Source organism: Petaurus breviceps, unplaced genomic scaffold (assembly GCF_028583685.1).
Source record: "Petaurus breviceps papuanus isolate PSGF00001 unplaced genomic scaffold, PetGlider_PUasm1.0 138, whole genome shotgun sequence".
NCBI classification, from domain to species: Eukaryota; Metazoa; Chordata; class Mammalia; order Diprotodontia; family Petauridae; genus Petaurus; species Petaurus breviceps.
This window is the reverse complement of record NW_027185694.1, coordinates 10961264-10976368: the sequence shown is the minus strand read 5'-3', so window position 1 is coordinate 10976368 and position 15105 is coordinate 10961264. Positions and strand designations below refer to the sequence as shown.

General features: G+C 35.4%; 1 protein-coding gene across 2 annotated transcripts in view; it reads left to right on the top strand.

Moving 5' to 3' along the window:
• ANKS6 (ankyrin repeat and sterile alpha motif domain containing 6) overlaps positions 1-7165 on the top strand; it is a 79005-nt gene extending 71840 nt beyond the window's left edge. For both annotated transcript variants that reach the window (XM_069105679.1, XM_069105687.1), the window contains one exon: positions 6285-7165. In XM_069105679.1, coding sequence (XP_068961780.1) covers positions 6285-6334 — 50 coding nt within the window. In that variant the 3' untranslated portion in view covers positions 6335-7165. The remainder of the gene's footprint in view (positions 1-6284) is intronic.
• The last annotated feature ends 7940 nt before the right edge of the window (positions 7166-15105 follow it).

Genomic DNA, 15105 nt, shown 5'->3' with positions numbered 1-15105 from the left:
CAGCACAGCAAGGCCCCACCCCAGGCCTTAATACCACTTCTGACCAGCAGTGAGACCCCACCCCTGGGCCCTACCAGTAGAGAGACTCTGTTTCCATAGCAATCCAGAAGCAGGGTCCAACCCCTGAGAGAGGCTAGCAGCTAAACCCCACACCCAGGGAAGGCCAATGGGGAGGTTCCACCTCACCCAGTACAAGCTTAGAAAGGAAGTATATACTCCAGAGAAAGCAAGTAGTTAAGCCGTGAAGCCCAGTGAATGCTAGCAATAAGACCTAACACCCCAGCACAAAAACCTTAGGATGGTGCAGGACCAGAGACCAACTCTCACATAAAAACACTATCACAAAAAAAATGAGTAAAAATTAAGAAAAAAATATCTTGACTGTAGAAAGTTACTAATGGTGATAGGAAGGATCAAAGCATAAACTTTGGAAAAGGTAATAGTGTCAAAATGGCTACATGTGAAACCTCAAAGAAAAATGTAATTTGGTCTCAGACCCAAAAAGAAGTCATTGAAGAACTTAAAAAGAATTTTAAAAAGCAAATTAGAGAAGTAGAAGAAAAATTGAGAAAAGAAATGAGAGTAATGAAAGAGAATCATGAAAAAAGAGTTAATACCAAAGGAAAAGATATACAAAAATTTACTGAGGAAAATAGTTCCCTAGAAAATAGAATTGGCCAAATGGAAAAGGAAGTACAAAAGTTCACTGAAGGAAATAATTCCTTAAAAATTAGAATTGAACAAGTGGAAACCAATAACTCTGTCAGACATCAAGATACAATAAAACAAAATCAAAAAAGTAAAAAAAAGATAGAAGAAAATGTGAAATTTCTCACTGGAAAAACAACTGATCTAGAAAATAGATCCAGGAGAGATAATATTGGAATTATTGTACTACCTGGAAGCCATGATTAAAAAAAAAAAAAGCTTGGACAACATCTTTCAAGAAATTAAAAAAGAAAACTGCCCTGATATACCAGATATTACCAGAGGGTGAAATAGAAATGGAAAGAACCCACAGATCACCACCTGAAAGAGATTCCAAAATGACAACTCTCAGGAATATGATAGCCAAAGTCCAGAGCTTATATCAAAGAGAAGGGACTGCAAGCAGTCAAAAAGAAACAATTTGAATATCATGGAGCTAAAAAATCAGGATTACACAGGATTTGGCAGCTTCCCCATTAAAGAACTAGAGAGTTTAGGATATGATATACCAGAATGCAAAGGAGCTAGATTTACAAAAAAGTATTACCTCCCAAGAAAATTGAATATAATCTTTCCAGGGAAAAAAATGGATATTTAACTAAAAAGAGGACTTTCATGTATTTTTAATTAAAAGACCAGAGCTAAATAAAAAATTTGACCTCCAAATACAAGACTCAAGGGAAATATAAAAAGTAAAAAAGAAATAAGAAAAAGGTAAATTTATATCTCTAATTCCTTATATCAATAAAATAAAGAAAAAGCAGATCAATGAACTGGGCATATAACTAAAAAAAAACCTAGAAAAAGAACAAATTAAAAATTCTCAATCAAACACCATATTGGAAATCCTGAAAATCAAAGGACAGATTAATAAAATTGAAAGTAAAACAACCATTGAAATAATAAATAAAACTAAAAGCTAATTTAAAAAAAAACAATAAAATAGATGTGATTCATTAATTTGATTTAAAAAAGAAAAGAAGAAAACCAAATTACTAGTATCAAAAATGAAAGAGGTAAATTCACTACCAGTGAAGAGGAAATTAAGACAATTGGTAGAACCTATTTTGCCCAATTATATCCCAATAAATTTGACAAACTAAATGAAATGGATGAATATCTACAAAAATATAAATTACCCAGATTAACAGAAAACAAAATAAAATACTTAAATAACCCAGTCTTCGAAAAAAGATATTGAACAAGCCATCAATGAACTTCCTCAGGACCAGATGGATTCACAAGTAAATTCTACTAAACATTTATACTATACTATACTACACTACACTACACTACACTACATTATATTATACTGCAATACACTACACTATACTATATAAACTATTTTGGAAAATAGGCAAAGAAGGAGTCCTACCAAATTACTTTTATGACTCAAATATGGTGCTGATACCCAAACCAGGAAGAGCCAAAACAGAGAAAGAAAACTATAGACTAGTTTCCCTAATGAATATCAATGCAAAAAATGTTAAATAAAATACTAGCAAATAGATTACAGCAATATATCACAAGGATCATACATTATGACCAGGTAAGATTTATATCAGGAGTGCAGGGCTGGTTCAATATTAGGAAAATTATCAGCATAATTGACCATATCAATAACAAAACCAACAGAAATCTTGTGATTATCTCAATAGATGCAGAAAAAGCCTTTGACAAAATACAGCACCCCTTCCTGTTAAAAACACTAGAGGGCATAGGAATAAATAGAGATTACCTTATAACAATAAGTATATTTATCTAAGACCAGCAGCAAACATAATCTGTAATGGGGATAAGCTAGAAGCCTTCCCAGTGCAATCAGAGGTGAAGCAAAGATGCCCATTATCACGTCTATTATTTAACATTGTACTAGAAATGTTAGCTATAGCAATAAGAGAAGACAAAGAAATTAAAGGAATTGAAATAGGCAATGAGGAAATAAAACTATCACTCTCTGCAGATGCTATGATGTTATACTTTGAATAACCAAGAGGCTCAACTAAAAAACTACTTGAAATTATCAACAACTTTAGCAAAGTTGCAAGCTATAAAATAAACTCACATAAATCATGAGAATTTCTACATATTACCAACAAAATACATCAGCAAAAGACAGAAAAAGAAATTCCATTTAAAATAACTGTAGACAATATAAAATAATTGGTAGTCTACCTGCCAAGACAAACCCAGGAACTATATGAACACAACTATAAAGCACTTTTCACACAAATAAAGTCAGATCTAAACAACTGGGAAAATATTAATTGCTCATGGGTAGGCCAAGCCAATATAATAAAATGACAATTCTGCCTAAATTATTTATTCAGTGCCATACAAATCACACTATCAAAAATTTATTTTATAGAGCTAGAAAAAATAGTAACAAAACTCACCTGGAAGCTCAAGGTCATGAAGGGAATAAATGACAAAAAAATGTGAAAGAAGGTAACCTAACCATGCCATATTTCAAACTGCATTGTAAAGCAGTAATTATTAAAACAATCTGGTACTGGCTAAGAAATAGAGTGGTGGATGGGCAGCTAGGTGGCACAGTAAATAGAGTACCAGGCCCCGGAATCAGGAGGACCTAAGTTCAAATCTGGCCTCAGACACTTAACACTAGCCATGTGACCTTGCGCAAATCACTTAACCCCAATTGCCCTGCCTTCCCCCCTCCAAAAAGAAGGGGGAAAAAAAGAAATAGAGTGGTGGATCAGTGGAATAGATTAGGTACAAATTACATTATAGTAAGTGATCATCATAATCTGATAAACCCAAAGATTCAAGCTTTTGGAACAAAAACTCATTATTTAACATAAACTGCTGGGAAAACTGGAAAACAATGTGGTAGAAACTAAGTATAGATCAACATCTCACACCACATACCAAGATAAAATCAAAATAGGTACATGATTTACACATAAAAGGTGAAACCATAAGCAAATTAAGAGACCATGCAATAGTTTATCTGTCAGATTTATGGATAAGGAAAGAATTTAGGACCAAAGAAGAGATAGAGACAAAATGTGAGATAGATAGTTTTGATTATATAGAAATAAAAAGTTTTGGTACAAACAAAACCAAAGCAACTGAAATTCTAAGGAAAACAGAAAACTGGGGGGACATTTTTGCAACAAGCATCTCTGATAAAGGCATCATTTCTCAAATATATGGAGAACTGAGTCAAATTTATAAATACAATTCATTCCCCAGTTGATAAATGTTCAAAGGATATGAACAGGCAGTTTTCAGGGAAAGAAATCAAAGCTATCTAGTCATGAAAAAAAATGCTCTCAATCACTATTGTTCAGAGAAATGCAAATTAAAACAACTCAGAGGTACCACTTCACAACTATGAGAGTGGCTAATATGACAAAAAATGGAAAATGTTGGATATTAGAGGGGATGTGGGAAAACTGAGACATGAATACACTGTTGGTAGAGTTGTGAACTGACCCAACTATTCTGTAGAGCACTTTAGAACTATGCCCAAAAGGCTATAAAACTGTGCATGCCCTTTATGGGATACATATCTGTATCCCAAAGACATCCAAAAAAAGGGAAAATAATATATTTGTACGAAAATATTTATAGCAGCTCTTTTTGAGGTGACTAAGAATTGGAAATCAAAGGGATGCCCATCAACTGGAGAATAGCTAAACAAGCTGTGGTATATAATTGTAATGGAATATTGTTGTGCTATAAGAAATGACAAGCAGGATGATTTCAGAAAAAAAAAAAACTTGGAAAGACATATCAACTGATGCATACTGAAATGAACAGAACCAGAAGGACATTGTACACACTAATAACATTATTAAATGAAAAATTGTGAATAACATCTATTCTCTGCAATACAACGATCCAAGACAATCCCAAAGAACTAATAATGAAGCATACTGTCTGCCTCCAGAGAAAGAACTGATATTGACTAAATACAGGCTGAAGCTGGTATTTTTTCATTTTCTTTTTTTTTCTTTTATAAGAGCCTTCTTGTATAAAATTACTGATGGGGAAAAGTTTTACATAATTGCACTGTATAACCTATATCTAATTGCTTACAATCTCGGGGAGAGGGGAAGAGAGGGAAGGAGGGAGGAAGAGAATTTGGAATTCAAAACTTTACATAAAAATGTTAAAAAATGTAAGAAAAATTAAAATATGTATCACTTAAAATAATTTTAATAGAAATCTTTCTGAAATGTATTGTTGACTCCCCTGCCTTCTTACACAGAGTATATTGAGCCAATTTAACCTTTTCCAGAATGTTCATGTAGGAAATATTAATGACTGTATAGTAATTGGCTCAGAAGTCTTTGGGGTATAACGTCTTTTTTTCTCCTTGGTCCCAATAATTGAGGTTTTTTTTTTCATGCAGCCTTTGGATGAATAAGGTGCCAGTGTATTTCTATTTATAACCTTTAGAAAGCTTTGTGACTTACTGATACTTCCCTTAAAAATGACCATTTCCTTACCTTTTTCAGAAGGAGTGTATGGTGAGACAAGGAGGGGTAACAAGGGGACGATGCACTTAAATAAAAGCCTCTCCCAAAACCTCAAAGTAGCTTATGTGACAGTTTTCAGAACTCATAAGGTTTTTGTAAGATTATACAAGTTTTGTAAGATTGAGGAATATGAAACTCTCGCCATGTGTACAAAACATAGATTTTTCCTTCTTGCTTGTAAACTGTTTACTTTGGTAACTAAGGAAAACTTGTATAACTTGGTGAAGTCCAGGCCCCAAAGTGTATTCTAGGACAGGATTTCTTTGAGTTCAGAGTGAAAAAATAGTAACAAGGAAAATGTCTCCTGTTGTGTTCAAGAGCAAAAAAAATCCTTAAATTGTGAACAAGCACTTATTTTCCTTTAAAATGGAGAGTTGACTTCAGAGTCAGAAAGACCTGGATTCAAGTTCTGCTTCTGACACATACAGGCTGTGTATGAAGCTGGGCAAAATACCTAATTTTTCAGTGGACCAGGCAATTTTCTAAGATTGTGTTGTGAAGCTGGGAATAACCTATCCGTCTTGATAAAGTTCCCCTTTAGGAACTCTCTATATTGATTAAGTCACAGGTCCTAAATAAGCTGTATAACAAATCATTGTTTTCAGTATGGTTTACTGAAAGCTAATATATTAGAGTTTTTTGTTGATGTGGACCTGAGATTTCATTGATGTTGGGAACTTCTTCCATTGATAAAAATGGGCAACTCATCTGTAACTTAATCTTAGTTCTCGGGAAGACTACCAGTTTAAGTGACTTCTCTGTGGTCATATAACTAGCATATGGCAAAGGCAGCACTTGAATCTGGTTAATATTAGATGCAATACACTTTTTTAAGGGAAAAATGCTTTATCACTGTCACAGTATAATCTATATGCTTGTATTTAGTAATAAAACACTAATTTCCCCAAATTTTAAAATATTTTCTTTCACTTATACAGCAAGTGTGTAACATTGGTTGGATCTGAAAATTGTGTGGGTGGGTAAGCTACCTTATGTTAGATGCTCTCTCTGAAATGCCATATTTTTAATGAATTTTAAAATGTCCTTTTTTATCTCTCCCATCTGTAGCCACCACATGTTGGGTAAGGCAAGAAGAACCAGTCTCTAATAAGAGGTAGCAGCAGCAACTGAAGTCCCTAAAGCTTGGGAGATTAGTTGTCATTATACAGAACACCATTTTCCAGATGTGGCCAAACTCTACTCCTAATGCTGCTAAAAATTCCATGCATTCAGCCAAGAGGAAATAGCAACAGCTAAACCAGCTGTTAAAAAAAAAAAGACTCTCCCTTTTCCTTGCTGCATAGATAGGAAAATGAGAAAACCAGCAAGAAGACCCACTTGTATGTTTCTTTCCTAAACCAAAAGAAAGAAGAACATTTCCCAAAGACAAAGCTGCACAAGTATAAATCAAGCGATGGGAGAAGGTGAATGCATGCATGTACAATGTGTTTACAAATTAAAATAACTTCTGAAGAATACTGCGTCATTCATAACAAAATTAAGCAGCCATTAGTAACTACCAAATAGGCTTAAAGACCTAGTTGAAATATCAATAGACATACAGTTCCCCTGAGCAAACCATGTGTAATTTGAAGTCAACATTTATTAAACACTTAGTATTTGCCAGACGCTGTGGAAAATGGTTCCTCTCCTCCATCTGCTTGGAGAGAGACAAGGCTAACACACAGAAAAGAGCGAAGAGAATGAAGAGAGTGTATGAGTAAAGGCTACGTAAAGTTAGGGTGTGGCTGGATCTATGATTACATTTGTATACACTCCAGGTTTGGAACCTCCTTCTATCAATCCCTGTCTGCAACTTCTCTGCAATTTAGAGACTTAGGAAGTTGTGCAGAGCAGAAGTGTCAAATACTCTCAAGTGCCACTGGAACCAGATCAAAATATAATTAAGAAATATTTAACAGAATAAATAAAAATACAATAGAATGTAACATTAATATGTGGTTTTTTCAATGCTGCTGGAACCAGATTAAAATATATTTGGGAAATAGTTAACAGAATGAATAAAAATACAATACAATATAATGTCAATAATATGGTTTTTTTCAGTCAGTACATGACCTGTAGGTATCCTTATGTAAAGCCATTTCTACTGGAGTTTGACTCCTCTGGCCTGGAGCACTAAGCAGTGAAGTGTCTTGCGTGGGGTCATACAGCAAGCATATGTTAATGGTTGGCCTGCAAATTGCCACCAGGATTTAGAGAATGGGGGAGTTAAGAAGAGGTCTTCATCAAAGATGATTCCACGACTGTAAGCCTGAATGCCTGGGGTATGGTAGTACCACAAAAACAGAAGTGGGGATGAATGAAAAAAGCTTTTATTAAATGCTTACTGTGTGCAAAGCACACAGCAAGTGTGTCCAGTTTTGGAAAATGAGTTCAGTTAGTAGTACTAAGTAATGTTCAGTCTTGGATATGGTAAGTTGTAGATGATAAGGTATCTGAGTGGAATTGACCTATGGGGGAGAAATTCAAGGCAGAAGTCCAAGTGAGCATTCAGGGCTGAAATTAGATTTAAGTTTCAGAATAGAGGTGATAAGAGAAGCCATGAAAATAGATGAGCTTTTTTTTTTTTGGTCTTTATTAATTTGTTTACTTATAGTTTACAAGATTCATTACCACAATTCCTTGAGTTTCAAATTTTCTCTACCTCCCCCCCCATGACGGCATACAATCAAGTATAGTGTCTGCAAATACTTTCACATTACACATTAGTCTTTATAAAGAAGGATTGTATCAGATGGAATGAAGAATAGGAAAGAGGAAACAAAACCAAACAAGAAAAAGACAGAGAGCAGGTAGTTTGTTTCAAACTGGGTTCAAACTCTGTTCTTTGATGTAAACATCTCTCTCCATCATGAGTCTTTTGGGGTTGACTTATGACTCTGCATTGCTGAGAAGAGTCCAATTTATCAAAGTTGGTCTTCACACATACGTTGTGGCTGTAATTGTTTACAAGTTCCTCCTGGCTCTACTCTTCTCACTCAGCATCAGATCATATAAGCCTCTCTAGGTAAATATGAAGTCCATCTGCTCCTCATTTCTTATTGCACAATAGTATTCTATAACATGCATATAGCACAACTTGTTCAGTCATTCCCCAATTGATGGGCACCCCCTTAATTTCCAATTCTTTGCTATCACAAAAAGAGCTGCTATAATTATTTTTGTGCATATGGGTCTATTCCCACTTCAATGATCTCTTTGGGGTACAACCCTAGAAGTGGTATTTCTGGGACTAAGGGTATGAAATTATTTATAGCCCTTTGGGCATAATTCCAGATTGCTTTCCAGAATGCTTGGATCAGTTCACAACTCCACCAGCAATGCATTAGTGTTCCAAATTGTCGACATCCTCTCCAGCATTTGTCATTTTCTTGTTTTGTCATTTAGCCAATCTGACCAGTGAGATGTGGTACCTCAGAGTTGTTTTTATTTGCTTTTCTCTAATCAATAGTGATTTAGAGCATTTTTTCATATGCTTATAAATATCTTTAATTTCTTCCTCTGAGAACTGCCTGTTCATATCCTTTAAGCATTTATCAATTGGGGAATGACTTGTATTCTTATAGATTTGACTAAATTCTCTTTATATTTTAGAAATGAGTCCTTTATCAGTGACATATGTTGTAAAAATTCTTTCCCAACTTTCCACATCCCTCCTAATCCTGGTTGCATTGGCTTTGTTTGTACAGAATCTTTTCAATCTAATGTAATCAAAATTATTCATATTGCATTTTATAATGCCCTCTTTCTTGTTTGGTCATAAAGTCTTCCCCTTTCCACAAATCTGACAGGTAAACTATTCCTTGCTTTCCCAGATTGCTTAAAGTATCAGCCTTTATACCTAGATCATGCACCCATTTAGACTTCATTTTGGTATATTCCAGTTTACCCAGCAGGTTTTGTCAAATAGTGAGTTCTTATCCCCAAAACTGAGGTCTTTGGGTTTATCAAACAGTAGATTACTATAGTCATTGACTGCTGAGTCTCGTGTACCCAATCTATTCCATTGATCCACTACTCTATTCCTCAGCCAGTACCAAGTAGTTTTGAGAACTGCTGCTTTATAGTAGAGATTAAAATCTGGTATAGCTAGTCCACCATCCCTAGCATTTCTTTTCATTAATTCCCTTGATATTCTGGACCTTTTGTTCTTCCAAATGAATTTTGTTACTATTTTTTCTAGCTCTACAAGGTAGTTTTTTGGTAAACTGATTGGTATGGCACTAAATATATAAATTAATTTAGGTAAAATTGTCATTTTTATTATATTAGCTCGACCCAGCCATGAGCAATTGATGTCTTTCCAATTAGTTAGATCTCACTTTATTTGTGTGAAAAGTGTTTTGTAGTTGTGTTCATATAGGTCTTCAGTTTGTTTTCGCAGGTAGATGCCCAAATATTTTATAATATCTACAGTAACTTTAAATGGGATTTCTCTTGCTGGTGAATTTCATTAGAAATATACAGGAATGCTGAGGATTTATGTGAGTTTATTTTATATCCTGCAACTTTGCCAAATTTATTTATTGTCTCAAGTAGTTTTTTACTTGATTCTCTAGGATTCTAAGTATACCGTCATATCATCTGCAAAGAGTGATAGCTTGGTCTCTGCTTTGCCTAATTTGGTTCCTTTGATTTCTTTTTTCTTGTCTAATTGCTACTGCTAACATTTCTAGTACCAGATTGAATAAGAGGGGTGATAGTGGACATCCTTGTTTCACACCTGATCTTATTGGAAATGCTTCTAGCTTTTCCCCATTACATATAATACTTGCCGATGGCTTTAAATAGATGCTACCAATTATTTTAAGGAAGGCTCCATTTATTCCTATTCTTTCTAGTGTTTTTAATAGGAATGGATGTTGTATTTTGTCAAAATCCTTTTCTGCATCTGTTGAGATAATCATGTGGTTTTTGCTAGTTATATTTTTGATATGATCGATTATACTGATAGTTTTCCTAATATTAAACCATCCTTGCATTCCTGGAATAAATCCTACCTGATCAAAGTATATTATTCTTGTGATAAGTTGCTGTAGACTTTTTGCTAATATTTTATTTAAAATTTTTGCGTCTATATTCATGAGGGAGATTGGTCTATAATTTTCTTTCTCTGTTTTATCTTTTCCTGATTTAGATATCAGTACCATATTTGTGTCATAAAAAGAATTTGGTAGGACTACTTCTTCACTAATTTTCCTGAATAGTTTGTAGAGTATTGTAATCAATTGTTCTTTAAATGTTAGATAGAATTCACTAATAAATCCATCTGGCCCTGGAGATTTTTTCCTAGGGAGTTCACTGATGACTTGTTCGATTTCTTTTTCTGAGATGGGGTTATTTAAGTAATTTACTTCCTCTTCAGTTAATTTGGGCAACCTATATTTTTGTAAATATTCATCCATTTCACTAAGATTGTCGAATTTATGTGCATACAACTGGGCAAAATAATTCATAACTATTGTTTTAATTTCCTCTTCATTGGTGGTAGGTTCACCCTTTTCATTTTTGATACTCATAATTTGATTTTCTTTCTTTTTTAATCATATTGACTAAGGGTCTATCAATTTTATTGTTTTTTTTCATAAAACCAGCTTTTAGTTTTATTTATTAATTCAATAATCTTCTTAATTTCAATTTTATTAATTTCTCCTTTGGTTTTCATTATTTCTAATTTAGTGTTTAATTGGGGATTTTCAATTTGTGTTTTTTTTCTAGCTTTTTCAATTGCATGCCCAATTCATTGACCTCTCTTTTCTCTAATTAATTCATGCACTCAGGGATATATAACTTTCCCTAAGAACTGCCTTTGCTGCATCCCACAAATTTTGGTATGTTGTCTCATTATTGTCATTCTCTTGAATGAAGTTACTGATTGTTTCTGTGACCCACTCATTATTTAGGATTAAATTGTTTAGTTTCCAATTAGTTTTTAGTCTGTCTTTCCATGGCCCTTTATTACATATGATTTTTATTGCATCATGACCTGATAATGATGCATTTATTATTTCTGCCTTCTGCACTGAATTGTGAGGTTTTTATGTCCTAGTACATGGTCAGTTTTTGTGTATGTGCCATGTACTGCTGAGAATAAGGTATATTTCTTTTTATCCCCATTCAGTTTTCTCCAGAAATCTATCATACCTACCCTCTCTAAAATTCTATTCATCTCCTTACCTTCTTTCTTGTTTACTTTGAGGTTGGATTTATCAAGTTCAGAGAGGGCGAGATTAAGGTCTCCCACTAATATAGTTTTGCTATCTGTTTCTTCCTCTAATTCCCTTACCTTATCCTCTAGGAATGTGGATGCTATACCACTTGGTGCATATATGTTAAGTTATATGATATTGCTTCATTCTCCATGGTGCCTTTTAGCAGGATATAGTTTCCTTCCTTATCTCTTTTAATTAGATCAATTTTTGCTTTTGCTTTATCTGAGATAAGGATTGCTACCCCTGCTTTTATTAACTTCAGCTGAGGCATGATATATTTTACTCCAGCCTTTTACCTTTACCCTGTACGTATCCCTCTGTTTCAGATGTGTTTCTTGTAAACAGCATACTGTAGGATTATGATTTTTAATCCATTCTGCTATCTGATTCTGTTTTATGGGAGAGTTAATTCCATTCACATTTACAGTTATGATTATTATCTGTTTCTTTCCCTCCATCCTATTCCTTCCCCTCTTAATGCTTATATTTTTTCTCCCCTTCTCCCTTCCCCTCCTTAATAGTTTTCCTTTTGACCACCACCTCCCTCAATATTCCCCTATCAGCCCCCCTCCCTTTTCCTCTCCTTACCCCTTACTTCTTCCCTCCCTACTAACCCCCCCCTTTTTGTAGCCCTTTCCCCCTCCTACTGCCTGTAGGATACTTTTATACTTAATGAAGTATGTTATTTCTTCTTTGCACCAAGAGTGACAGGAACAAATCTCATGCGAAGCTCCTCTCCTTCCCCTCTTTCCCTTTAATATGATACGTTTTGTGTCTCTTCTCTATAGAGTCCTATGCTAAACTGGCTGTTATTCCCTCCTTGCACCAGACCCAATGAGGGAAAAGCTCATATAATACTCATCTCCCTCCCTTCTTTTCCTCTGCTATATTGTTTTTATGCCTCTTTGTGTGGCATAATTTACCCTTTTCCACTTCATTCATTCCTCTTCTTCCATTGAAGTCCCTTTGTAGCCCTTAATAAGATTTTTTTTAATCGTCATTTTGTGTACCCTCTACTTGTCTATAAACAGTTTGCTCTTATTAAATAACAGGGTGTGTGTGTGTGTGTGTGTGTGTGTGTGTGTGTTTTCCTTGTTTACCTTTCTATATCACTCTTGCATCTAGTAATTGGAGGTTGAATTTTCCATTGAACTCTGGCTTTTTCATCAGGAAGGTCTGGAAATCTGTTATATCGTTGAATGACCATCTCTTTGCCTGGAAGAATATGCTCAGTATCGCTGGGGAGGTGATCCTTGGTTGTAACCCGAGCTCTTTTGCCTTGCAGAAAATTGTATTCCACTGCCTCCGATCTTTCAGTGTAGAGGCTGCCAAATTCTATGTGATCCTCACTGTGGTTCCTCGATATTTGAATTGTTTCTTTCTGGCCACTTGAAGTATTTTCTCCTTTACCTGGTAGTTTTGGAGTTTGGCCACAACATTTTAAGGACTTTTCAGTTAGGGATCTCTTTTAATAGGTATATGGTGGATTCTCTTGATTTCTATTTTACCCTCAGGTAAAAAGAGAGCTCTTGGAGAATGTTGTCCAGGCTCATTTTTTAATCATGATTTTCTGGTAGGCCTATGATTCTCAGATTATCTCTCCTGGATCTATTTTCCAGGTCAGTTATTTTTCCATTGAGATATTTTACCTCTTTTTCTAATTTTTCATTCTTGTTGTTTTGTTTGACTAATTCTTGGTTCCTCATAGAATTATTTGTTTCAATTTGGTTGATTCTAGTTTTTAGCAAATCATTTTCCTTGGTTAGTTTTTGGAGCTCCTTTTCCATATCATACACTTTTCTTTTTAAGGAGCTGTTTTTTTCATTATAATGTTTTTCTAATTCTGCAATTTTGATTTTGTTTTGTTTTGTTTTTGGAGGGCAATTGGGGTTAACTTGCCCAAGGTTACATGGCTAGTTTTTTTTTGTGTGGGTGTTAAGTGTCTGAGGCCGGAACCAAACTCGGGTCCTCCTGACTCCAGGGCCGGTGTTTTACTCACTGCGCCACCTAACCGCCCCTTGCAATTTTGATTTTGAAAAAAATTATTCATTTTGTCTTCTATCTCTCTCACTTGTTTTTCAAAGTTCCTTTTGAGCTCATCTAGAAAAGCTTTCTGTGCTTGGGACCCATTCCCTGTTGATGCTTCAGCTGTGGGTGTGGAGTCCACATTGTCTCCCTCTGAGTTTGGTTCCTCCCTCTGAGGATAGTAGGACTCCAGAGTCTTTGTAGTCGGCTTTCTACCCATTTTGAGGCAGGGCACAAGCCACTCCCTTCCTCTAGGGTTCCCAAGCCTTTACTGTTGAGGGTTTTGCCCTGGGGCAATAGTTACTATGTTTTGGGGGGGGGGTTGGAGCAGGTGGGGTTCACTTTGCCATCTGGTTCTTGGAGGTCCTGATAGGGGATTTTTTTTTTTAATTTCTGGGCTATGGAGTGGTAGTCCCAGGAGTATTTGCTGTCCTGGACAGGGGCCCTATATTTGGTTCTTACCTTGCTCTTTCCAGTCCTAGCCCTTTGGTGATAGGCCTGGTAGTGGCCCTTGTGGTTGGTGGGACGACTTGCCCCCCTCATTGATCAGGCCTCCTCCCGGCCTGCCTCTGCGAATAGATGAGCTTTCTAAAAATGATAATGGAAAAAGAGAAAATCAGAGGTTCACTGATTGAGCTTTCTCATGGATCAGAAACATAAAAAAATAAAGATCATCCATTCTCTTCCTTTTCTCCCTCTACCTTCACTCCAAAGGTATTCTTACTCTGAGAACAAAACAATACCCTTGAGTATCCCTTGACCAGGTTACTCAAATTATGGAAAGTTTCTATGTTTTCCTCAGCATCTTTTAATATACATACATACATATACATACATATAGATTCTTTCCTCAAATATTAGATATTTGACTTGCATCTACATAAAATTGGGGGAAAGGGACACACAATGGTGTAGTGAACACTGGATTTTGAGTCAGAAGCTATGGGCTAGCCTCTCTCCTCTGCCTCTTACTAAGATACTGAACAAGTTACTTAATTTATTGGAGCCTCTACTTCATACAAAATGGAGAAAGTACTACTTGCCCTACCGATTGCAAGGCTGGGAGGAAAATGTTTTGTAAATTGAGGAGGGGAATTCAGTTGTAGGAGAACCACCAGAACAATACAGTGTTACACAATGACCCAAAAAAGAAGATGGATCTATGTAAGTAAGAAGGCTTTACAACAAAGCCAAAAGCAGCACAGACATCAAGGAGAATAAAGATGTAGAAAAATCCATTTGGCTTGGTCTTCTGTTCATCTCAATAAAACAATTTTAATAGAGTACCAGAGATGGAAGCTAGATTGCAGGAAGTTACAGAGGTGGAAACGGAGGCATAACAAGCCTTGATTAGTTATTTGGAACATTCAGCAGTTGAGGAGAGCAACTATTATAGCACAATAGGTGCTTAATAAATACCTGCTGATTAATCCAGAAAATGGCTACCAGAATAATGAGAAGACCTGAAACCATGCCATAAGAGGATCAGCTGAAAGTACTGGGTATATTTAGTAGAAAGAAGACTTAGTAGGGACATGATAGCAGTTGACCATGGACCATAGTTTAACTGTCTGGGCCTAAATTTCCTCAATTGTAAACTGTACTGTCGATATGATCACTAGTGGCCC